At 42.0% G+C, this 27,363-nt stretch overlaps 1 protein-coding gene across 4 annotated transcripts in view; it reads right to left on the reverse strand.

The window, feature by feature from the left end:
* The window catches only part of TCF20 (transcription factor 20), a 211,144-nt gene that overhangs the window by 21,857 nt on the left and 161,924 nt on the right, over window positions 1-27,363 (reverse strand). For all 4 annotated transcript variants that reach the window (XM_075124218.1, XM_075124219.1, XM_075124220.1 and 1 more), the window contains exon 3: window positions 1,370-1,463. In XM_075124218.1, coding sequence (XP_074980319.1) covers window positions 1,370-1,463 — 94 coding nt within the window. The remainder of the gene's footprint in view (window positions 1-1,369; window positions 1,464-27,363) is intronic.

Raw genomic sequence — 27,363 nt, forward strand, 5'->3', positions numbered from 1 at the left:
AAAGTCAGCTGACTATCTATTGTTTGACCTTGGTCAAATATCATCAAATATTCCAGCAAGAATGCCCTGATGTAGGCAGTGGCTTACCTTTTTGATTGAATCATGGCGCCCTTCTTTCATTTTTTTACAACTTCATTTAATACTGTTTTGCATTTTTCCGAGTTAAAATAACTCAGTTAAGTAACTTGTTTCTTATAATTAAGCATATGTATCTAAGGGCAAGTCTACTGGAGACCATAAGGTCTGACTCTTCTTCGTTACCATTCTTACTGTTCTAATAAATTAGTGCTTTAAAATATTTGATAAATAACTTTTGGACCATTCAAATGCCCAACCCTACTTCTGTCTTCTAAATCAGGAGTTCTCCACCTTTTTCCTTCTGATCTCCCCCCATAATCCCCAACAAGCTATAAAAACTCCACAGCCCACCTCTGCCACAACAACTGTTTTTCTGCATATCCAGTAGATTAAAAGCAAGGGCCAGTGGTAGGGGATAGCAAGCAGGGCAATTGCCCAGGGCCCCATGCCACAGGGGGCCCAGCAAAGTTAAGTTGCTTGGACTTTGGCTTCTGTCTTCTGCCTTAGGCCCCAGTGAGTCTAACACCAACCCTGCTCTCTGGTTTATTTTGGCAGACTTCCTCTAACCTGCCCCCTCCCCCAACGTCCCTGGACCACTGGTTGAGAACCACTGTTCTAAATAATCTACGTTTACACCAGACACTACAGTCATAAGGACAACTGCACACACAGATAGCACTAGTACTCTGATCACTGAGCAAAAGAAGCACCTCCTCTAAAAGCTATACCACCCAGGCTGATATTTCACAGCTGACCAGAACTGAGCAATGTCAGTGCTTGGATAAGAGTCTTGTGTGTGCACAAATGAGGTGCTGCTGGAAGTGGCGTTTATGACTCAGCAGGTGACACTTTCCATTTGGAATCTACTGGGCTAATGCCCAATTGTACTGTTAAGGAGCATGTCATTGCAGGAGGTGCTGTTCTTCAGAAGACATGAAAAATCAGAGGTTCTGATTATTGGGAGTCCTTAAACAGCCTGTACATTTTTCACAGGGAAAGGGGGTTTATCTCCCATGTCTTGGCTAAATTCCAGGTTTTTTAGCTGCATTCTATAAATTTAAAATTCCTTCTGCCGTTTCAAGAAGATTCTTCTACATTTCTCAATCCAACTTGTTCCAAAGTGCTGCTGCGCACTGTTTTATCAGCTGCCATGCTCCACCCCTTCCATTACTGTATTCCCATGGTGGGTTACGAGACTCAGAGTACAGCAGTTTGTAAAGTGCTCTGGGATACTTTGGGGGCAATATGTGTCCTATAAGTGTAAGATATTATTAATCTTATTTGTTCTTACCTGCATCAATGGCACACGGGTAATGGTATCGGAAGGAGCAACCTTTGTTGTAGCAGCCTAAGGTGGCTCCTGGCTCCTGGCAGTGGGAACATTTCTGAAAGGGATGGAAAGATAGAAATATTAGCAAATTGGTGAGCCCTCTATCTCCTCCCTCCACACACCTTTTCCTGGTATTTCCACCACACAAACTTCAGCAGTTTCAGGCACTACTTTCTCAAAATGTATCAAGAACCACCAGGTCCCAAAGATCACTCTTTAGATTACATCCCCTTTAAACATCAAATAATGGGTCCCACCATCCAGTAGGTAAAACAAAGAAGTTTTTCGAACAACATACTTTTGCACAGCAGTGGTACCTGGACTTAATGTACTGTCAAACAGCAGACGGCTCTACCAGATTAACAGAACTTTCAACATTCCTTGCACCTACTAGGACACCATTCTTTCATAACACAATGATGACCTCAGCACTGGAATTGCAGTATGAAGACTTGAATGTGTCTGTGGCAACTTTAAAATGAGAATTAGCAGTACAGAGAATGGATTAGGGGCCCCAGTTGGTATAAAAATCACTACCTGATTCATCTGGCCAAATCTTCATTACCACTGACATGTCAATCCAAGAGGACTGAGGCCAACCTGAGCATTTTGTCACACAAGATAAAGACGAGGTATACCTGGTGCTAAGGGAAATGCCACTGGGGAAAAAACAGCAATGTCACAAGAATGGCATGTCTCCAAAATAAAGGCCTTCAATGATACAAAGATGTTGGTACAGTAACTCCTCACTTAACTTCCTCCCGCTTAACGTTATTTCGATGTTACGTCCCTGCTCCATAACAGAACACGCTCGTTTAAAGTTGGGCAATGTTCCCTTGTTTGGCCGCCTGCTTTGTCCACAGCTTGCAGGATTCTCCAGAAGAGCAGCGACTTTATAAGAGAGAATTGCACAACTTGTAACAGCGCACCCCAGCGCCTCCCACCTGCCGGCGCATCCTGCGGATCAGTGCCTTCCTCCTGCTCATGGCAATCAGCTGGCTTGAGGCATTCAGGAGGCTGGGGCAGGGGAGGAGGAGGCGGCGGCATGCAGCCTCCCCCATCCCCTGCCTCCTGCCCACAGCAATCAGGTGTTTTGCGGCGTTCAGGAGGTCTGGGGGAGGAGCATGCTCTAGGGAGGAGGTGGAGCGGGGTGGGAAGAGGCGGGGCAAGGGTGGGGGTTTGGGGGAAGGGGTGGAGTGGGTGGGCCGGGGCAGAGGCGGGGGTTGAGCCCCTTGCAAAGTTGGTGCCTGTGCTTGCACAGTAGGAGAAACTGCCCCTGCAGCTGCGCAAGGTGCTTCCTAGCCTACAGTAGTACCTTCAGCCTCCTTGCCTGTCTCATTGTCTGCAGTGGGCTGTGCCTGTGTGGGGTAAAGCGGGGGCAACTCCCAACCACAGTACAGCACCTGTATTAAATTGCTTGTTTAAAATTGTTTAAAACTTATACTGTATATGTATATAATGCCTTTTGTCCGGCAAAAACAAATTTCCCTACGGGGAAATTAGATTTGCTTAACGTAGTTTCTCTTAAAGTTGCATTTTTCAGGAACATAACTACAACATTAAGTGAGGAGTTACTGTACTAGGGCTGTTGATTAATTGCAGTTAACTCATGTGATTAACTCAAAAAAATTAACTGCGATTTAAAAATTTAATCACGAATAATCACAGTTTTAATCACATTGTTAAACAATAGAATACCAGTTGAAATTTATTAAAATATTTTGGATTTTTTCCTACATTTTCAAATATATTGATTTGAATTACAATACAGAATAAAAAGTGTACAGTGCTCACTTTATATTATTTTTATTACAAATATTTGCACTGTAAAAATGATAAACAAAAGAAAAAGTATTTTTCAATTCACCTCATACAAGTACTGTAGTGAATCTCTATCATGAAAGTGCAACTTAAATATGTAAAATTGTTTTTGAGTGCAGTTATGTAACCAAAAAAACAAAGCAAAACTTTACATTTATGGGAGATAATGCTGCCCACTTCACTGTTTTGTTTTTTAATTCAGTTATTTATTTTTTACATAATTCTACATTTGTAAGTTCAACTTTCATGATAAAGAGATTGCACTATAGTACTTGTATTAGGTGAATTCAAAAATATATTTTTTTTTACAGTGCAAATATTTGTAATAAAAATAAATATAAAGTGAGGACTGTACACTTTGTATTCTGTATTGTAACTGAAATCAATATTTGAAAATGTAAAAAACATCCAAAAATATTTAAATAAATGGTATTCTATTATTGTTTAACAGTGCAATTAGTCACACAATTAATTTTTTTACATTTATTTTCAGAGTGTGAGAACTTATCTGATGACCATTTTTAATTTCCATTATTTATTCCTAATATCTCAACTGGTTCATATATTTAATCGTTTTATCAGATGGGTGTGAATGCAACAGAGTGTGAGCTATTCACTGACTTACTGCAGCCTTAATGGCTTTAGAGAATTAGGCCTACTGTGTATTTCATTCAGAGAGCAACTTTATAAGTAAAGGAAGTGTTTTTCAAAAGCATAAACTAATGTAAGCTTTTGAAGAAAGCTTGTTTCTGACAGGCTAAAATTTCCCTTCTTTATAAAAGGACCAGTCATGTGGCTAGCACAGATTCCATTTAAGGTTGAAAGCACCACCACAACAAAAAAATCCACCCCAATACCTGCAAGAACACTACGGTTATGAAAAATAAACCCATAACAAACACAGGAAATTCAGTTTTAGAGATAAAATGTGGCAAAAAGCATTACAAAAATAAGTGCTTGAACAATTGGTCAGAATCACCTGAAATTTGGACCGTAACAAATTTGTTTTTTGAACGCAGACTATATATAGATACAGATCTAAAACTGGTCTTATTTCCAAGTAAGTCTCAGATCTGATCCACAGAAAAGTTCCTGTCTCTATAGTAAGCAGGGGGTTATAGTATAACACCCTTTTAAAAAAAAAATCAGGAAAAAAATTGACAAAGGTATTCACTGCTCTCCACACCATGCCATGCAGACAATGAAGGATGTAGTTTAACATGTAAATGACGAGTATAAAAGCAAAATCAGCTCCAACCATATGCCAGGTGCCTCTTTGAATCAAAGCAGATGTAATAAACGGGAAAGTCCGAGATGCCAGTTCTCATGACTTGTACAAATCCAGTCTTCTCACTTATGCCAATGCTCCTTAATCCTGATCTGCAGTATCCTTAACTAAATCAACTCCTGGGTGTCTTTTAAGCAGCAACTCCCAATCATGAAAAACTAGTACAATATTTATGACATAAGAAAATGTCCTTGAGGTCCAGGATAAAAAAGCCAACTAACTTACTTTTACTTGTCAGAAAAAGAAAAAGTACCTGGTTTCCAAAGGTAAAAATTCTAGAACTTTAATTCTATATCTAAGTGCTTGGACCTCTAGGCAAGTTTTGTAATTCACTTACTCATGGGACTATAACCAGCCTCAACATGTAGCAAATGGCTTTTTCTGGCAAACTATCAAGTCCTGCCTGTAAAGTCAACCACAGGAGAATCATATGTACTGTACTCCTGGGGGCATTCTGCACTACTGTGCATGCACAGAAGTCATGTCTAGTGCATAATTTTTTTTTCTCCACAGAAAATACATTCTGCTGGAGAGGTACTGCAGTTACCCCTTTTGCCCACTGAAGGCTGCTGTAGCACCAGAAGAGAGAGCAGCCACACCCAGGCAAGAGCAGCCCCCGCTGTGGATAGGGAAGAGAAGAGGCTGCATCCCTCACAGCGCCCTGCCCATAGGGCCAGATCAGGAGGCACAGGATATTGGGAAGGGAAGACAGTGTGGGGCACATGGTGCTGCTGGGGGGGTGGTGGTGTCATAGACTGGGGCTTAGAAGGGCTAGTGGGTGAGGACAGACTGGGATGGGGTATGAATGGGAGTGGGGGGTACAGAACCACATGGGGACAGGATGGCTCAGTGGTTACCCCTGACTCCCCCAAGCCTTTGACTGCTTCTGAGGGGCACAGGAAATACGTTTCTGGATTGTAGTTAAAATGAATTATTACTCAAAGTTCTGTATTAATATGGCTAGTAAGGAATCTATTTGTCAAAAAACATTTCCTGAATCTTGTGTGTCTGTATTGTTACAGACATAGTTTATTACAAAATACCTGTGAGCAAGTATCAAAATAATTTAAACTGGCATATTTATATTGTGTTTTTTTGACAAATAAAATATGCAGAGTTTTAAAATAGTGTGTCCAGAATTTTTAATTTTTTGGTGCAGAATTCCCCCGGAAGTAGTACTGACACCAGTCCTAGTTTCACCCATGGCAGTTATGCTCAAAATGCCTCCTCAGGAGTCCTGAATCACACAGCTCTCTTCCACCCCCCACCTCAACCCCCTCCATTCTCACTTTTAGACATGGCCAACCAAGGCTAATAATTCTACTAGGGCATAGCCCAAGTCAGCCATTCTTCTTGAATGGAGCTCTGAATGTCCAGTGTTATTCCTTTGAGGCACATGCCCTTCCACCCTTGCCTGCTCCTTTGAAGTGCCATAGCTCTGCAGCAATAAAAGAGGGCATTCCCACATATATTCTTCCACACAATGATCTTTCTTGTACAGAGCACAATCAATAAGAGCAGAGGAGATGGAACAGCTGAGAATGAGCTGAAGTTGTGGAAAGAGATCTTCAAACTAAATGGAATATTTTGAAGAGTGTATTGTGCGATTTAACTGCAGACAAAAAAGTAACTTCAAAACCCCATAAAACAGTATGTTGCCTTTTTCAAAACATTCCTTTATATTTTGTAGCAATCCCCCCTATATAGTTGCAGCCCAGTCTATCCTGCTCTTCTAAGGGTGCTGCAGCATCACAGAAGCCCAGAGCACTTTGAAGCATGTGTCTTTCCCATAATGCTCAATGTGTCCATTTTTTGTTCAGTTACATGACCAGCCCAGCTCAGAATGGGTCAGGAACTTTTTCACGCTAAGGTTGTGTTAGTGATGGATAAATAGAGGTAAGAAATTTCAATAAAGTGAGAAGGCCGAAGTGCAGGAATCGGCCCTTTATCTCCCTTCTATGCCTGACCAACTGGATTATTACGAAAGTTGCCGGCAACAACCCCCACAACAGCAATTCCCCAATGGACTGCAATTCCATTGACTGTTCAAGGCAGAGATCATCTACTGCTCACTCTGCTGCTGCTGAACAAGTCTCCACTCTGGCAGATGTTGCTGCTTTTCTCAATCCACTGACAGTCTAATAACTCCATCTCCTCTATCTCCTGGGACCCACAACCATCTGCTACTTTCAAGGGAGGGTGGAGGAACCACATACACACACCAAACTACTCTCCATTTCTTTCCAGTTCCCTACCCTTCATACATCAGAAAGAGACTAAATACAGTTGATTACCTGTAACTTTATACAGACATAAAATGACCCATAAATCTCTATTAGGGAGATTCTTATATCACATACACATGGTATCAGAGTACCTCTAGATTATTTTAAACATGCAGTAAGTGAATAGAGATGGCTAGATGGTTTCAGCCTAATTCTGCAGAGACATTATTGAAAATAAAAAAAACACAAACCATGACTGGCAACCTCTTGGAGAAACAGAGAGCTGAAAGAACAGTGGGTTCTGCAGGTCAGGACTGAGGCGCAATGAAAGATGTAAGTATGTACAGCTCCTGCTTGCACTATGTCTGATTATGGCCAGTATTAACACCCTCATTTTCACAAGCACATAAAATGTGCATTTTACAATTTAAAAAATACTAAAAACAAGATATAAACAAATACTGGAATTTGTACAGGAAGACACATGAATTGTGCCAAACTGCCACAAACTAAGCTCTTCAGTTTCTGTTCAAGTTTTCACTTAAACCACATCTTGTGGACAGTCACCAGGTAGTAGCTTGCTAGCCACTTTCAAAGGAATTATGCCATCCTTAGCCAGGGAGAGAGAACACAGGCTCTCAAGGGAAGATAAATTCCTATTGCTCATTAGGCAGTCTGCTTAACCACCTCTGCTCTCAAAAGCTGAAGACCAGCACTTGGACAAGGCTCCCAGGGAGAAGGGCTGATGAATGGTAATTACTGCCAAGTATCTAGCCAACTCTTGGCTCAAATACAAAGCAGCAATGATTGGTTAACAGGCCCCTCCCCCACAATCCAGCTAGAATCACAAAATAGTCAGTACCAACTAAAATTTCACTGACAAAATAGTATGTCTCACCTGGAGTAGGTTGAAGGGAGGGTAGAGTTAGATCCGGGAAAGACACTCCCCAATCTCTTGAACTAAGTTATCAATGCTATAACAAATATTAAAGCCACATACATCCCTCTCCCTCACCATGCTATTAACAGCTCTCGACTCTTTCTAGCTCCAGCTCAGTCTCCACCTGACAATGTGAAGTAACACACAATCTGGAAGTGTGAACAACAGGGTGACAAATATAGTAGCAGTTTTCAACCAAGGGTACGCATACCTCTGGGAGGTACATCAACTCATCTAGATATCTGCCTAGTTTTACAACAGGCCATATATGTAAAAAGCACTAGCAAAGTCAGTACCAACTAAAATTTCATACAGACAAAATGAGAAAGTAAGCAATTTTTCAGTAATAATGTGCTGTGACACCTCTGTATTTTTATGTCTGATTTTGTAAGCAACTAGTTTTTGAGTGAGGTGAAACTTGAGGGACTCAAGACAAATCAGACTCAGGGGCAGTGATGAGCTGCCAAAATCTTAACAACAGGTTCCCTCCTCACCCCACGAGGAGGTCGTGGCCCATTCCCGTCCCCCCGGGGACCCCTGCCCCATCCCCGCCCCCCGCATTCTTTGATGCACCCCTCCAGACCCCTGCCCCATCCACCCCCCTCCCCTGTCTGCCCCCAGAACTGGGCAGGAGAATCTCGTGGGCCACCGTAGTGGGTGCCCATCCCTCCCCTAAGAGCCAGAGGGACCTGCCGGGAGGCGTGGTGGGGAGTCCCGGAGGTGCTTACCTGGGGAAGCTCCCAGGAAGCATCCAGCAGGTCCCTCTGGCTCCTAGGAGCAGGGGAGTGTAGCTAGGGAGGGAGCCAGGGGAGCGGCCACTCCCCCCACTGATCACATCAAAAGTGGTGCCTTAGGCTCCAACTCTGTGGGTGCTCCGGGGCTGGAGCACCCATGGGGGAAATTTGGTGGGTGCAGAGCACCCACCAGCAGCTCCCCGCCCCGCAACCGGCCCCAGTTCACCTCACCTCCGCGCCGCCTCCTACCCTGCAAGCGCCGCCCCGCTCTGCTTCTCCGCCTCCCCGCCCCAGCTTCCTGCGAATCAGCTGTTCGCGAGGGAAGCCTGGGAGGGCTGAGAAGCAAGCAGCAGCTTCGCGCTCAGGCCCAGGGAGACGGAGGTGAGCTGGGGCGGGGAGCGGTTCCCCTGCATGCATCCCACCCCCCGCCGGGTTACCTGCTGTGGCACGGGCGGCCCTCCTCGCCCCCCTCCCCCTTCCCCAGCTCACCTCCGCTCCACCTCTGCCTCCCTGGGCCTGAGCGCGAAGCCGCCACTTGCTTCTCAGCCCCCCGGCTTCCCGCACGAAGAGCTGATTCGCAGGAAGCCGGGATGGGGTGGTGGGAAGAGAAGCAGAGCGGGGCGGGGCGGCGCGTTCAGGGGAGGAGGCGGAGGCGAGCTAGGGCCGGGCATGGGGCAGGGCAGGGAGCTGCCGGTGGGTGCTCTGCACCCATCAAATTTTCCCCATGGGTGCTCCAGCACCGGAGCACCCACTGAGTCAGTGCCTAAGGCGCCACTTTTGGCCCGTTATTAAATTTAGAAGCCCTTTTAGAACCCTAAATTTAACAACCGGTTCTAGTGAACCGATGCGAACCGGCTCCAGCTCACCACTGCTCAGGGGTACAGTAGTGTGAAAAGGTTGAGACCCACTGTACTGCAGAATCACCAGAGTTCTGCTCTGTTTCATTCAATATTTCAAATTAGGAACTACCCGATACTAATTTTTCCTGCAATTTGGGTTCCTCCACTATTAAGTGAAGTGGCTTTGACTGTGGTAGAAGGGGTTACGCCTGCACATACACATACACACCCCCTCTGCTTTCATCTTATTTGTCAAAAATACTTTGTCGCACCTCTACATACAGGTTACAAACCAAAAGATCCTGCCCTGGGCCTTCTGGCCACCTTCCTCTTCCTGACCAGGTACAATACTTTTGTCTTCTGAAGTGACCCTAGCTGCCACAGAAGAGGATCAGGCCAAAAGCTGCTTCCCTTTGCCTCCATGCTAGCAGGCAAAATGCTGAGCTGACAACTTAGTGAGGGCCCCAGTGAAGAAGGTGAGAAAAATTAAGGAACTGAGCCCAGAGGGCGGAGGGGAATCAGAAAGAGTGATTTCTTTGATTCTGCCTTGCAAGCTGGTGCTTCTCAGTTGATTCCTCATCTACACTTTCCACCAGCGGCTGGGGATCATCTACAGAAGTAGTTTAAGCAGGCACCTCCACTGATGTCAAACTATGCTTTTCACAGTTTTTACCCTGAACATGCTTTCTTCTCAGCTGATTGGCTGCTTAATCCTGGCCCCGCCCTCAGACTCTTATTTTCACTCCAGATGCCCTCCATGCCCCGCTCCAAATAACTTTCCTCCCTTCTATCACCATCGTTTGGTCCCCTCACTATCCTCTCCTCACTTCCTCTGTTCTTCCTTTTAGCTATCCCTTCATTTTTCCCTCCTCTCCCACCACTGTTATAATACAAAAACTTGTGGCACTAACATGATGGATATACACCTTCACTAGGTGTGATATATCCCTTTACTCCACCCTCTGTCTTGTCTTTTTAGACTGTAAGCTACTGAAGACAGAGGCTGTATCTTATCTATGTTTGCACAGTGCATAAAACACTGAGGCATCTAAGTCCAATTATAATTAGAATTATAATAATAATAAAATAATCATGAGGGGAGGTCTTCTTTTGGTTACTTCTGGTTAGTCAGTTGGCAGGCTGGCTAGAGTCATCCTCTCTCCAGCTACCCTCTGTGAAGCTGGAATGACAACAGAAGTAGCAGCAGCGTCCTGTTCCCAGGGAAGCAGACTATGAAGAGAGGCTTCATCACAGCCAGCTAAGAGGGAATAATGAGCAAACAACTGCTGCCCCATGAAGAGGTGAAGAGTTATTGTTAAAGAGATATTGGGGGAACGGAGGTGGAATGATTTTGGGAGGTCGTTGTTAAGGGGTATTGAGTGGGGGCGCGGGGAGGGATGAGAAAGACTTTGGAAAGGCCTTGTTTTTAGAGGATGGGAGCTGTAAACAAGTATTTTCATCTGGGCTCAAGCAGAATCAGAGAGTAACTCTGAATTGAAGAAATTAAGGACTGATTTAGTTTCCAAGATTTCAGCAATTAAAAAGATAGTCACTGATTTAGCGGACAGAACTACTGTGCTGTAAAGTGGAATGGGAGAAGCAGCAGGCAGACTCAGAGCTGCCGTGCTGCATAAGGCTGCTGGAGCAGAAAGACAGCTGCAGCTCAAAATGGATGATGTGGAAAAGGGAAAGAAGTAGTATTAGTATGAAAGGGGTGCCTGAAAAAGCTGAAATGGAAATGCTATTCAATACGTACAAATGTTGATTAAGGACATATTAAATTTGAGCTCTGTGGAAGGGGGGAAAATAGACAATGCATACAGGGCTTTATCCTCCCTCCCTACCGCCATCAGGGTCGGTAACAGACCCAGAAACTTAACTGTTAAATCTCACCACAGCCAGCACAAGAATTTGATTAAGAAAAAGGCTAGTGAACATCTAGATCAGTGTTTCTCAAATGCAGCCACCAGCCTATTTGTGTGTGTCCACAACAGCCTCCTGGGCAGTGGGGGGTTGGTAGGAGGTAAACCAGTAGCCCCACCCGGAAGCACCCAACTGTTGATCCTAGATGCGCCGCCTTGGTGTTTGCTGGCACCATCAGCAAGGGTCAGCACCCTGCACCGCACAGCCTCCTGAAGGTCTCCGGGCAGCACCTCTGGAGACAGGTGGGGCATAATGCTGAAGGAACTTTGGACTCAGCAGACAGTTTGTAAGTTCCTGACCCACCTTCTGTGGGCAGAGGGGCTTGGCCTTCAGCCCTGGGGCCAGCATTAGACAAAATAGCACTATGGGCAAACTTGTATTTTGGCACCCTTGACCCCCTCTGACTCCCCACTCCCTGCTGCCTTCCCCCGCTAAGCTTCATTCTGCAGCCTCACACCCCAGGCCCACCCCACTCCTTGCCTCTTGACCACAGTGCCCCCCAACCACAGTGTCCTGGGCAGTCACCCACATCATCCACCTGTAAGGCTGGCCCAGGTTAAATCCCCCCCGACCTGCTCCCCAAATACAGAAGTCAAACTATGCTTATGCGTCAAAGCATCCCAAGAATTGCTGAGATATTACGTTTTAAAGTTGCCTTGTAATTGCCATAAATCATAATTCACACTCATTCCCTTCTAAATATTAATACAGCACAGGCAGAGCTAAACTACATAGATGCAGTTTTTTTCAAGTCACAAAGCATATTCATTGGCTAACCACTATGCTTACATCGCATGCTTCTATAGCACCATAAGCAACTACTGGCCAACATCATTGCATGGTGTCTGGGTAAATTGAGATTGTTCTTAGCAGAAGGTGAAAGAATTAAAAACATAAATTGATATCGGAAAGTTTTTAAAAAAATCAGTGCCAGAACATGACCCTGAATGTGATTCAGAGATGGCTCTGGAGAAGCCACCTGCTTCTAAGAAAAGCAGAATGTGGAAGGAAGAAAAACAAACATTTCAGGACAAGTGGGAAAAGTAGTTTCTTATGTTTCTGAAGTTATCCATTTCCATTTCCACACAGGTTGCAGTGTGTGCTGTTTGTAAGAAATAAATTTTACAAATTAAAATTTACGCAACGCAATGTCACGATAGCACTCATGCAGGGCTGTTGAACAGAACTACAACAGTGAATTTCAGAGGCGCGAACTGTTACATGATGCAAAAACCGAGCTCAGAACACAACAGCGATGGCTCAGAGATTTTTTTGAATAAAGTGGATCAGATACAGATGGCTACTTTTAAAGTTGCACTACCTTTGGGGAAAACAAGGAAAGCATTTAGCAACAGAGAACTTGTGATGAAAATTGCTTTGGCCGTGTAAGCAGAAAATACAATTTTCAGAGAGATACTACTGAGAAACGACATGTTACAGAGGAGCACAAGAGATCAGGCAAATTTTCTACAAAATGAAATAGCTGAAAAAGTTGCAGCTTTCTACAGCCTGTGCTTGGATGAGAGCCTGGATGTCCCAAGGGAATCATATTTATTCTCTTTTTTTGACTGTGATCGCCCTGTTATTTGGAAGGCGTTTTATGTCAGATGAGCCTTAGTGCTAGGCCAACTGGCAAACACATTTTTCAGTTGTTGGTGAGAATGGAGGAGTGCCGCATTACCTTTTTGACAACCTGTGTGGCCTGACAGCTGATGGGGCAGCAACTGTGCAAACTGCACAAGCAGGGGTGCTGAACTGCTACCAAGAAAAATGCATGCAAACCCTTTTTGTTTCACTGTTTTGCCCCTCAAGAAGTACTTGTCAGAAAGGCTTCAATCGAAAGTATGGACGAGGTTGACTCTGTAGTGAAAAAGTGCATCAACGTGCTCAACACCAGCAGCACTAATAAAGGGAGAGATTCACAACTCTGTGCAAAATGAGCTGCGAAACACATAAGGTGCTGCTGAATTACAACCTGGTCCTGTGGCTTCATTTTAATTACAGTGTACAAAGACCATTTGAGCTCCGGAAAGAGCTTGTTGAGGTTTTGAACAGTTTCCCCAGAACTGTCCCAAAAGCTACAATATCCAGAAGTACATGGTTGTTTTCTCTTTTTGAAAGAATTTTTACCAAAGCTTGCTTCCTTGAATCTGGAACTTCAGAAACCTCAGCTAACGATATTTGACAGCATTAAAGTAATTAATACATTCAGAATGACAATCACTGACATTGTCCAGCACCTAGAAGAGGAAAAGGACTTGCCAGTTTTTTTAAGTGCTTAATCAGTTTCTCATCTATCAGGATGAGAAAGTGCAGCAAAAGGTCAGCTTAGCTATAACCAAATACCCGAGTATCCTTTCGGAGGATCCTGAAAAATCAATTCAATCAGAGAAACTTTTTCTGTCAGTATACCTTCATGACCGACCCATTCAGCAATTCCGGTTCACGTTTTTTTGGCTGCAAACTAACTGCATTGCAAGACCAATTGTTTCCTTTGACTTTTTGGATTTAAGCAATTTCAAGTACCTCATGCTGCAAATGCGCAATGATGCAAGAATGAAAACATACTTCAGTCAGCCCAGTATTACAGTACAGGACTTCTGGAGCAATGTGTACCTGCTTGAGGACACCTACAAGCCCCTAACTAACATTACTTTGCTTTTCTTGTCCCTGTTTCCTACTACTGTGCTGTGTGACAGGACATTCAGTGCACTGCATTTTCTGAAGAACAAGTACCGAAACCGCCAGCCACTAATGCTAACCTAGAAGCTTCCCTTCCAGTTTCACAGGAGACATGTGACCTTGCAGACTTTCCATTCAAAGAGCTCCTGAACTTCTGCAAGTAGTCTGAGCCACACAATGGATGTGTTAAAACTCAGAACTTTAATTTCATTATCACAGTGTATTAGTAAAGTATAATATAACAGGATTATGTTTGTTCTCACTATCATTATTACTGTATTGGATTGATTTTTTGTCTGTTTCTGAAAGAGAAAATTTTTGGACATATTTGCAGATATGTTTTTCATTATTATTTGGCCTTTTATATGTAAAATCATTTTTAAATTTACTTCAGAACTGCTGTACAAGCACCTTTTACCATAAAAAGCAAAAGAAACAATAAAAAAGACAAGAAGTGAAAAGCACCTTATTTGTGTTTCTGCTGTGTTTAGGTCCAGTAAAGAATAGACACAACTGTACATTATTATTTAGTCTGCAAAAAAGAGGAGAGCTGACCAAAACTGCAAAAGGAAACAGAAGGGCCAAAATTCACTACAGGTGGGAATTTCCATTTAAACTCACATTCATCTTCCATGATCAAGCTTATTATCAAGATACTCCAAAGGTGAGAAAACTATATTCCAGACTCTTGGTATAGGGAACAAAGGCTCTAACATGCATGAATACACTCCAGAGGTAAAACTGATAAAAGTGGTAGTAAAGTCATGGCAGATGGTGAAACCCAAGAAAAGGAGGGTAGGAAAAGAAAAGAAGGACAGGAAGGGAAATGGTGGGGTAGGCAGGGAATTAGTAAAATAGGAAAGAGTTACTTAAGTTTACAAACAGAAATTATATCATAAGATGATACACAATTGTGGGAACACCACACTCAGTAAGAGAGGTCGTTTGCCACATAAGGATTCACACCAGTAATTGACCTTTTCACAGACCATCTTTGGGAATTAGATTAGGAGAAAGTCTTTGGTGACTATCTATTTGAGATGGGACAAAGCCAGATCCAGGTAGCATGGCAATGGCTATGTACCAAAAAACAAAACAAAAACCAGCCCACACAATTTTAAAGTTTCTGAATAAGCCAAATAAGAATCAATGGCTCTGCCTTTTAAGGTTATGTCTTTGATTGTCAAAGTACTGAAAATGTCATCAAAAAGAAAATCTCTGGCAGAAAAACAAAAGCAATCCAGCACACAATTCAAAGATATTACTTCAAGAAATTCATTTTTAGGAGGAGTAAATTGTGGGTGCAACAGAATTGGTTTCAGCACATATTTTTTGCTTCAAAAAAAAAAAAAAAAAAAAGGAAATGCATAGTATTTGCTAAACCTGAAGTGTTTCAACTCAAAAAGTGATGATTTATCTTAATAATCCAGTTCCTGTAAACAACAGTGAGTTTACTGTATTTTTCCCCCCAAAAAGCCATTTTCCTTTTGATAATGGGTTTTTAAAAATACTGGAATACTTTGGAGTGGGGAAATTTTTATACATGGAAGAGACTTCAAATTGTATACCAAATCCTTACTGGAAAGAAAACAACAGACAAGGAAAAAGATTCAGCGCTAACCTATTATAATTATCAATCTCTCTGACTGTTGGAGAAGGTTGCACTCAGGGTAACAAGATTATTTACTTTATTTATACTCATTTATGTATTAGAATAACACTGATATTAATTTGTAAATTCTTTTTAAGGTGGCAAAATATGCAAGAATTGACACTATTTTACATGGTCAGAACCAGGATGGATGAAAATCTATTTTTTAAAAATAAAAAAATTATTTTTTTAAAATTTAAATCAGATTTTTAAAAACATTTAAATACACATTTCTTTTAAAAATCGTTTAAAAAATAGATTTGAAATTACGGCAACCCATTTAAGGCCTAAATTTACTATAAACTATTAAAATAATTAAATAAAATATGCTGCATCAATGAACCCATTGTAAATTTTAAAGATATTAAAGGATGCTACTTTTTAAATCATATACAGAATCAGGGGAAAACATCTTTAAATTTTTAGGTCAATTCAAGCTTTATAAATATGTTACGATGTCATACATTGCATTAAGTAAATATCTATATTATTTTCAGCCTTTACAATGAAGCAAATGCTGGCATTTACATTTGTCCAAATGTCAGTACTTTCAGTTTCTGTTGTGCAAAGTTTCAGAGTGGTAGACGTGTTAGTCTGTATCAGCAAAAATGGGTTTTAGCCCACGAAAGCTTATGCCCAAATACATTTGTTAGTGTCTAAGGTGCCACAAATCCTCCTCATTGTTTTTGTTGTGCAAAAAATCTTCTGCTTTGGTTACTTATGGTTTCAGTTTAGCTACCGGGGCGAAGAATAGCTTCTTCATGTGAACTAGTTCACACAAAGTTGAGAAACTGAATGGGAGTTGAAAAGGCAGGGGAATTTATTTTTCTCTTCCAACTTATGAGTAAAAGCCAGATGGAAGAGCTATTAATCTGAGAATTTGAAGATAGTAGGGCCAGATTTTGAAAGGTATGTAGATGCCTAAAGGTGCCTAGTGGGATTTTCAAAAGCACCCAACTCATTGGTTTTATTCCCATTGATTTAAATGGAAGCTGGGTGCTTTTGAAAAATCCCACTAGGCACCTTTAGGCATCTAAATACCTTTGAAAGTCTGGCTCATGGTGACCAAGAACAACCCGTCAATTCACTAACTATAGTTAATACTTCCTTAGTTTTAAATGCAGAATATGTTTTGATAAACTTATTTTTTTCTTATGTATCTAGCACCTTTTAAGGTTGGCTTTTTTAAAAAAACAAAACAAAAAAATGTTAAATGCTTTTTATGTACAATTTTAATCTGAATTCCAATTTCCATTCAAATGCAGGTTGACACAAATCCTGAGTAAAAAAAACCCCACCATCTAATAAATAAGAAATGTGTCACCACGCATAAAAAATGTAAAAGTTAAGACTGAATAAAGGAGCTTAAGCTACATAATTGCTTAAATAAATGCGCATGTAGCATATCCTCCAGGTTAACAAAGTGTACACCAAATTTAGTAAAGACTACATTTTGTTGTAAATCAACAACATGGTTGATTAATGGTTAATGATTTAATGGTTATATGAACGAATGAGAATTAACCTGGCTTTAGGAAAAGAACTAAAAAACCAAAGATTAAAAACCATTATTTAAATTGGTTATTTAAATCCACCTGTGACGCGGCAAGGCCAGATGGCTATAGAAAAGTAGTGGGAGATGGATATATTAGCTCCCGGCTAAACAAATCCCTGGTACCAGGATAAGTGAAATGGCAGCAGCTCCAGGTCAATTAAGACACCTGGGGCCAATTAAGAACTTTCCAGAAGGCAGGGAGAACACTAGGTTGATTGGGACACCAGAAGCCAATCAGGGGCTGGCTGAATCTAGTTAAAAGCCTCCCAGTTAGTCAGGTGGGTGTCCATGTCAGGAGCTATGGGAGGAAGTTGTGCTGTTGGAGAGACTGATAGTACACACCATATCAGGCACAAGTAAGGAGGCTCTGAGGTAAGGGTGAAGTGGAGCTTGAGGAAGTGAGGGCTGCTGTGGGGGAAGTAGCCCAGGGAATTGTACATTCTAAAAGGTCAGCTACCATAGCTGATACTATTAGGGTCCCTGGGCTAGAGCCTGGAGTAGAGGGCGGGCCTGGGTTCTTCCCCCCCCCCCCCCTGCCTTTGCCCCCTGATTAATCACTGAGAGTGGGAGACAACAGAGACTGTGCAAGGAAGGATAACTTCTCCTCACCTCCCTCGCTGGCTTATGATGAAAACGGCTCAGTAGACTGTGACCCTTGTCTCTAGAGAAGGGTTACATGGAGAGTGAGCCTCTGAGGCTAGCGAAATCCACCAGGAAATGTGGGACCCATGGAGGCAAGGACAGAGCTTTGTCATACCACCCTAGTCAGAATATGCTCCACAGGAAGTAATATTTAGTATTTTAGATGGATCCAAAAGGTAGTCTTACTGGTAAATGAATTGTTTGATCTCTAGGACAAGTATCAAGTTGCAGCAATTAAAGAAGACATATTCAAAACATTCAAATAAAAATGATGATGATAATAATAAGGAGAGGTCTCCTACAGAAGGCAGGTAAAGCAGTAGTGAGTGGTAAGCAGACAAGTATAACTTCAGAGTTTAGAAGAAAAAGCAGAAGAAAAATTAAAACAAAATTGCAGACTCAAAAGATAGATCAACAATTAAACAGTATAAGGAGAAAAGTGAATGTGTTAATTACCAACATGACTGAAGAAGCCCTCAGGCATACAAAAGTATGAAAAAGGATGTGTGTGTTAAGTTGTTGGCTTAAAAGGATTCAAGAGGAGCACATTCTACCATTTAAAAATAATCAGCAAAAGTGACATCATAATGAAGTATATGCTTCTCCCGTCAACTGTACATTTCAGATATTCCAGGCTCTGCAGTTATTAAAAAAAATCTAAAGTAGTAGGCTTGTCATGAGACTGAGAAAGAAACTCTAGATGTAGTAGTAGTTTTATAGGCAATAGCAAGTAAGAACACGGCAAAACTCCAGGGGCCTGACTGCTTTCCAGCTGAATATTACACAATATTTAAGGAGGTATTAGTAGATTCTTTGATGGATATAACTTTAATACTGTTCTATCAGGGCAGGACTGCCTCCATCTATTGAGTGAGGTACAGTTTTGGTTCTCCCTGAAGCTGGAAAAAACATTACCTCATGTAGGTCTTATAGATTCATATCATTGCTGAAGGACAGAAAAATATTAGCTACCCATTTGCAATCCATGCTACCAGTTTATATAAATTCACATCAAACTAGATTTATTAAGGATCAGACATTTGTCTATAATATTCAGAGTACTTGGAATAATTCATAGGACCAGTCAGATAAAAAGGGGATGAGTCTTTTGTTTTCACTTGATGCAGAGAAGGCTTTGTTTAGGATAGATGGGGTTTTTTATTTAAAGTTTTGTCATACAATGACATTGGGTCACCCCCCTCCTGAAATGAATTACTGCTTTTTATACCAGCCTAAAACCATCTTTGAGAGTCAGTGGTTAAGTCTCCTTTGTTAGAGTGATACAGGTGAACCAAACAGGTATGTCCACTTTACTTTTTGCATTAGCCTTGGAGCCATTTACACAGAACATAAAGAAGGGTTACTTACTGACAACTACTGCTTTTCAAGGGATGCCTCTGTGGATTCCCACTTGGAGGGCTGGCAGCCCTGATGATGCCTTGTTTCAGAAGTCCCCAAGTGGCAATGCACAGAGGCCTTCCAAGAATGAGGAATAACTTAATTTACTAATGGAAATAAAGCTTGCCAGAACATATTACAAGGTATCATAAGTATATAAAGCTATACTTTTTTAATCTAACCAAAGCATTTACCTAAAATTATCATCTACAGGAATTTATGATTTTCTGGAGAGAAAATGGTTGTGCAGTAAATTATGCAGAACCTGAAATGCTGGCCATAAATATATAGAGACTGAAAGTCTTCCCTCCAGAAATATTTTAGATATTAAAGGACAAGAAATTCTACAGAGGGACCTGGGAACTCAAATCTCAAATAACCTAGAAGACACATGCAATTTAAGATGTCAAGCCATTATTTTAGCAAATTAAATAAAACTGGTTGTTTGTTGGGGAAGAATGCAATCTTACACGTCAGAGAGAATAGTCAGAGTCAAAATGAGTATTTTACCTAGGATTTTTTTTCTTATTTCAAAATATTTTTATAATCACTAGATAGCAGGTACATAGAGAATGATTTTGGTCTTCTTATTCCACATAAATTCTTAACACAGCTACTTTATATAGACCCATAAAGCAGAATATCTAGCTGTTCCAAATATTATTTGGCAAGATAAACCCAGCCAGCTCAAAGGAGTAGAACTGGGAGTACTGTAATCCAGCCAAACAATAGGCCTTTACTGAACAAGATGACGATGACAGTGTGCATATTGCTGTTCCCATGATGTAATAAAAAAATTATGCCCTCCAAAAATGAATACCTACTTTTGGCAAAGCTTACCCTTGGGGTATGGGATAGAACTAGAGATGCAAGTTCATTACCATCATTAATGGCATCCAAACTAACTAAAATAATGAACTAAAGAGTTTAAAACACTGGGAGAGCCGAGGAATACGCAGAGTTGATTTTTTTTTAAAGCAGATATTTTTCTGAGGGTTTTTTTAAAAGATGCAAAAACCAAATTTAATTTAGCCAACTTCCCATGGTACTAGTAGCTTCAAGTTAGGCACCATGGTTTCTCAACTTTTTGTAGAAAAACTATTTTATACAAAAAAACACCTTTGGATGAATAGGAAACTAAACATTTTACCCTTTGCAGGCAACTTTTCCAGCAAAGAAATATTCAGTATGATGGGGTGACCAAACTTACTGACCCTCCAAGCCGCCTACAACAATCTTCAGAAGTTCGAGAGCTGGGAGGCACCTGCTGGGACTCCAGCCCAACAGGAGGCACCCGCTAGGGCTCAGGGCTCCCTGTGTGGCTGAAGCCCTGAGTCCCAACAGGTGTGCTCTCTTGGAGGGGCACATGGGGTCACGTTGCGCCCCCTCCCGCCCTGATTTTTGCCAGAGTTTGCTGGCCCCACTCAGTCATATAGTGTGGCCAGGCCCCCTGCCATGCATGGCAGCTGCTGGAGCCAGCAAGCTGAGAACCACGACCCTGGGAAAGGCAAGAGCAAACAGCTGGGAGCTGCAGGGAGAGCTGCTGCTTTTGCTGCTGCTTCTCCCTGCAGAGCTAACACCTGGAAGCTGCAGGGAGGGGCCACTGAGGGTAAGAGGGGGGCATATGAGGGGGAGGGGAGGTCATGACTCAAGCTGTTGGGTGGAGGGGACCTTTAAATTGTGCCCCTCACTCTTAGCAGACACCAGTCATGTCTAGCAGAAGCCTCTAGCTCCACCACCTTGCAGCAGGGCAGAAGCCATGAGCTTCCCCCACAGTCTGGTAGGCAGAGAATGGGGGGGCTCTGCAAGCCACACTTTAAGAGTCAAAGAACCATACACGGCTTGCAAGCCAGGGTTTGGCCACCCCTGATCTATGACAATGGGGAAATGCTATGGGTGGACAAATTTCACAGGCGGCATAGGCTTTGACTTTGCAAAGAAATCCAGCAACCTCAATCTGTAGTACAACAGAACATCTCTTTCAATACAAACTGACACCAGCAAGCTTAAAAAAAGGTTATATACCAGTGGTTCTCAACCTGTGGTTCGCGGGTCACTTTCAGACCAATCAGCACACAGTCCCATGTGACATGCTCACAGCCATACAGGGGTGGGTGGGTGTGTGTGAGAGAGAATATGAGAGGGAGCGCATATGCGGCCAACAATCATAAATAGGTTGAACTACTGATATATATATAGATTGGATGGAGATAGCTATCAGAGAAATTGTGGAGGGAAAAGGTGATCGATCTATATGTAGTGGACATGTCCAATTATTAAAAAGAGTACTAGAATGTGATTTGTAACCAATAGTTAAACATTTATTAGCAAATCACTTGGTAACCCTGCTGGGGTTTCGTACAGTAACTCTTCGCTTAATGTTGTAGTTATGTTCCTGAAAAATGCAACTTTAAGTGAAATGTTAAACGAATCCAATTTTCCCACAAAATTTAATAAAAGAAAAGGAGTACTTGTGGCACCTTGGAGACTAACCGATTTATTTGAGCATGAGCTTTCATGAGCTACAGCTCACTTCATCGGATGCATACTGTGGAAACTGCAGAAGACATTATATACACAGAGACCATGAAACAATACCTCCTCCCACCCCACTCTCCTGCTGGTAATAGCTTATCTAAAGTGATCATCAAGTTGGGCCATTTCCAGCAGAAATCCAGGTTCTCACCCTCCGCCCCCCCCCCCCCCAACTCACTCTCCTGCTGGTAATAGCCCATCCAAAGTGACCACCAGCAGGAGAGTGAGTTTGTGTGTGTGTGGGGGGGGGGGGGGAGGGTGAGAACCTGGATTTGTGCTGGAAATGGCCCAACTTGATGATCACTTTAGATAAGCTATTACCAGCAGGAGAGTGGGGTGGGAGGAGGTATTGTTTCATGGTCTCTGTGTATATAATGTCTTCTGCAGTTTCCACAGTATGCATCCGATGAAGTGAGCTGTAGCTCACGAAAGCTCATGCTCAAATAAATTGGTTAGTCTCTAAGGTGCCACAAGTACTCCTTTTCTTTTTGCAAATACAGTCTAACACGGCTGTTACTCTGAAACAAAATTTAATGTAAATAAGGGGGGGGGGGTTAGGGTCCAAGGAAATTTTTGGGGGGCAGACAAAAGGCATATACAGTACAGTACAGGCAAGGACGCTAGGAAGCACCTTTGCAGCATCAGTGGCAGCTTACCTGGAGAAGAACAGGCGCTGACTTTGCCGGGGAATGCTCCAGGCCGCCTCTTCCCGTCCCCACTCCACTCCAGGCCCACTTCTTCCCACCCCCACTCCACAGCACACCGCATCCCCCCCCCCCCCCCCCAAGAAAGTCCTAAGTGCCACCAAACAGCTGTTTGGCAGTGGGTGAAGCGTTGGGAGGGAGGGGGAAGAGGCAGAGAAGAGGAACTTGTGCAATGATCCCTTGTAAAGTCGCTGTTCTTCCTCAAAATTGTACATGCAGTGTAGGCAGCCAAACGACGTTATAAGGGAGCATTGCACAACTTTAAACAAGCATGTTCCCTAATCGAGCAGCAACGTAACTTTGAAACAACGTTAAGTGAGGAGTTACAGTAGCAGAAATGGTGACACAAAGAAGAGAAGAATTCTGTTAATAGTTACTGCATTATTGAAAACCTCTCATTGGAAAACCTCTCCAAATTAGAAGAATGGTTCAAAAAAAATTCAGGAGATCATCGTTAAAGAAAAATATAATGCAGCAAAACAGAGGACAAATAAATACTTTAGTATTTGGTTGCCATTTATACAATACTCAGAGCACACCTGCAAACAAAAACCCATCACATTTGGGATGTTAAAAATATTAATAACTACAAGACGACTTGCTGTGGCTTGTTAATGAGTAGAGACAGAACTGTTTTTTTAAAAAAAAAAAAAGCCCCGAGAAACAACACACCTAAGGCTGCTCCTCTAACATTATCCCCTTCCCAATAGATAAACTTGACTATAATGACTCAATCCAAATATGAACCATTCATTATTGCAATTGTTAATATTGCATTTTTGGTATTTGTGTGGTAAAGATTTGTAAGACTGACTACACATTCAAAATAAATATAAGAAAAATGGTATTCCTGGGTGTTGAAAAGATGTACATTTTGTTCTTTAAAGACTTAGCTCTGTACAGACCCTAAAGCTTTTGTTTTTAAAAGTATGTTTTTAATTCTTGACATTGCAAAGATAAACTTCCAAAAGTGAACCAATGCACTGCCGTACCATGTCTGCAAAGAGACTGAAATATATGCATCAAGTGAGACTTCAACAGCTCCACTCATCAACAGGTTAACATTAAAGCCTAGATGCTAACCTCTCCACTGCTGACAAGAGGAGCAACTTGAACTAGTGAGAGCTTACACAAGCTTGTCAAACTGTGCTGGAGATCAACAGAGAGAATCATGGCTCTGTCTACTCTAACCTATTTCTTCATGTTTCCCATCACAGCAGCTCCACCAGCAGTAACAAGTGATGGGCTCTATGGAACAAAGCTCTAGTGTTTTTACAAGTTAGGGTGCACTGGCGTAGCACAGTAATGGGAAATTTTAAACTAAAAGCTTAAAGCAGACAAGGCCCAGAGCTGTCATCAACTGCACCATCAATTCCGATAGCCATGGCAAATGTCACAGATGAAGATGGACCCCTCATCCAATGGATTAAAACTCAATCACTTGAGTAGCCTGAGGGCAAACTGAAATTTAGACTACAGACCTGAGTAAGAGTCTAAAGCTATGCTGAAAGCCACCAAGATTTTGGATCGAGTTCTATAGAGAGAAATCTTGCAAAGTCATTCATGTCCTACCTGAAAATCTGTTAGCTTTGGGTTGCTAAATAATACCCAGAAAAAACATCAGATTACCTATCCCAACACTTGGTTTGGGGCTTTTCCTTGCTTAGCACCCACAGGTGATGAGTAACATGCAAAGGCACAAATGACACAGCCAGGAGGGTGGGGCCAAGGAGGTGGCTTACCGGATAGTACCTATACCACAACTGCGAATTCTCTATTGGTCTTCCAGACAAAGTGTCCCAATTTCTTCCCTTTATTTCACCTACACAGCTAAAAAGCATAGGTCCTCGTTAGTGCCCTTTTAGCAGCTGCTCCTAGTATTACAACCTAAACATCTTTTGATAATTACTGAACACATAGTATGTTTAATTTTCAAAGTTCTCTGCAGATATTAGCTAATCTCTACAACACCTGTGACAGATAGGGAAAAGAGTGACTAAGTGACTCACCAAAGGCCACCCACCAAGTCCATGGCAGAGCAGGAATTACAGGTCTGAGGATTACCTGGCTCTGAGCTCCCCACTCAAACAAGTGAATAAAGCTGCCTCTCATTTTGGAAGTGTCACATTGACACACGAATGCCTTTTTTCAAGAAGGAAGTACAATCCCTGCTACCGCGGTTCATGACGTGATTCTCCCCTCCCTTTTCTCTCATTATTAAATCCTCTTTGAAGTTGCAAAAGACTCCTTTAACTAATCAATAACCTCCTTAATCTCAGCAGGCCTGACACCTCCTTAATGGAAAGGATAAAAGAAGGTGTTCAAGGAGCAGGAAAAGCTGGGGTATATAAAAGCCTCATATGTGTGTTAGAACAGGAATATACTTTGTCAGGGGGAGAGCCATGGAAAGAAGACTGACGTGAAGTAGACAGACACTTATTCCAGAACAAAACTTAATTAAGTTACAGTTAAGTTTATTAAGCACAAGTCAAGAGAAAACGTTACAAAACCTAAATATTAAAAGCTAAGGAAATCACAAATTAAGGTTACATAAAGGACTTCTAATATCATCCTTAAACTCCAAACCCAAAGAGAAGGCAGAGAGACTTGGGCATGGATAAAGGCTGAGACATCGTCCAGATAAACCAGAATGACCTGGTTGGCTGGGATAAGTAACTGGAAGAGATTGTGGGGTTATTTCAGCCCCTTTGATTGAGAATGTGTGCCTACCTTTGGTTGATCTGGTTTGTGATCCAGGTGGTCTGGTTAGACTTCCAGCTGTTACTAGATCAGGGAGCAGCTACGGCCAAGTCAGCCTTTTCCCCATCTATGGATGGTTAGCAGGATGCGTCTTTTTCCAGATGTGGACTTTGCAACTATCATCCATGCCTTTATCAAAATTAGATACTACAATGCTCTCTACATTGGGCTACATCTTAAATCTTTTAGGAAAGTATTTCATGCTGAATTCAACAGCTGTGCGGTCTCTTTCCCAGTGCATCTTAAACCTGAGCTCTATGACTTTCTAGGGCTGTCTCTTGTTTCCAGATGGATTTTAAGATGTTGCTTTATAAATCTCTAAATAGTCTAGGGCCTGCCTGTCTGACTATGTCTATCTTGCAGTGTATGTCAGCATAATTTATGTTGCTATGGAGTGTGAATTAATTCCTCCCCTCCCCATAGCGACACAAGTTACACTGACATAAGTGCTGGTGTGGACAGCACTATGTCAGCGGGACATAGTTACTGGCTCATGTCGGGGTAGGAATAGCTAACTTGATGGGAGAGCTCTCTCCCGTCAGCTTAGAGCGGCTGCTTTAGAGAGCCTGCATTGGCACAGTTGTAAACTCTCTAGTGTTGCTCTGGCCTAAGAGACTACCATTCCTCATGACATATTGCCACAGTCACAATCAGCAGAGACACCTGAGCTGAAGCCTGCTTGACACAAGGGGAGGAGACAGCTGGTAGGCCACCCTCTATTAGGGCCCCAGACCTTTGGAGCTCACTTCCTCCCCAGCTCCACAAAAGTCTGAGTCTTTTAGCCTTCAGGCCATAATGTAAAGCACACCTTTTCTCTTTTGCATGTCAGAAAATGGGCACAGGGCAGGGCTGGGTGTGGGACTCAGACAATAGTGTGTGGGGTCTATTAATTTCAATAATTTATGTTGCCAGTGTATATTTGAGTTGATCTAGCACAACTGATGGATCTGTTTATTGTGTTCTTTAAAAATTGTCAAGAACAACAAGAGTACTGAACTTATATTGTACTCCACATAAATCTAACTAAACAGTTATAATCTTAGTGACCAACGTCCAGACAATCTTAACTCTGTCCCTGGATTTGTGTTACTATTTTAGGGTGAAATTCAAATTTCCATTGAAATCAATAGAATTTTTTCCTTTTATTTTAATGGGAATTAGACCAATGCTTTTTTAATAATACATTTGGATAACTGATGTGTTTATATTATTTGTTTAGAAGTATACAGTTTAATGGCTCTTTGTTTGCAACATAAGACATCAAGTCATTCAAAATCTTATCTACACTCCACACATAAATTCCCCTTTCTCAACCACAACTAACCTCCCTTCCGGCCCCAACATAACTCCACCCTCATTCTCACAATCAACAGGTAGGCCCTCACCACTGATCATATTTAATGGTTAGATATTCTTATATTTTGATAATCGGTCTGGAATTGGTTAGACTGCCCATTATATTTTACATAATTTTATACTGGTATGAGTAAGATACATATGGTGTCAGAATGCAAAAGGCGTTTGCAAGACAACTTTTCCTAGACACTGCAGAAAAATGTGTGAATAAGTGAGCTGTTTTAGGATTTGTTCTACAATTTGGTATCAATCAATCAGTCTGTAGACATTACAAATTGAAATCATCATAAGTTTGCACATTAATGTATTTTATTTATGGTCAGAATTAAGGTTGCATGTCAATTATTCAGGATAAGCGTGGATGTGCATGGCTTGGGGTTGTGGAACGGAGGTGGTTATGAAGGGGAAATAGAGAAAAGAATAGATGGGGTACTGAAAAATCAGCCCTTTTCAGACATTGACAGAGATCAACATTTAAAAGCAGAATGTAATAGAGAAGCACGTCTGGGAGAAGGACTGTGCGTGCATCAGAGACATTAGGGATGTGGTATGAAGCTATGGAGAAAAAAAGGGCCTTTAGCTGGGATGGTCCTGAAGGGGAAGAGGAAAGTATGTTTATGAAGAGGCAATGCACTTAAAAGGCTCCTCCAGCAATTTGCACAAGCTCACCAGCACAAAAAGGCAACAGTGCCAGGAGAGACTTTGGTGCACTGGTGCCTCAGCACAGAAACAATGCCTCCAGCACTGCTGCTATCTGGTGAACTGGAAAGCTGAGGCAGCAGTGCTATGGGAACTAGGTAGCAAAATTCATGTTGGAATTATTTATATAGCCTTAGCTTGCAATTTCTATGGTTTAATTTTTTTTTTTAAATGATGTATTTAATGGTACTGTTTCTCTTGAA

The sequence above is a fragment of the Caretta caretta genome, chromosome 1, assembly GCF_965140235.1.
Source record: "Caretta caretta isolate rCarCar2 chromosome 1, rCarCar1.hap1, whole genome shotgun sequence".
NCBI lineage: Eukaryota > Metazoa > Chordata > Testudines > Cheloniidae > Caretta > Caretta caretta.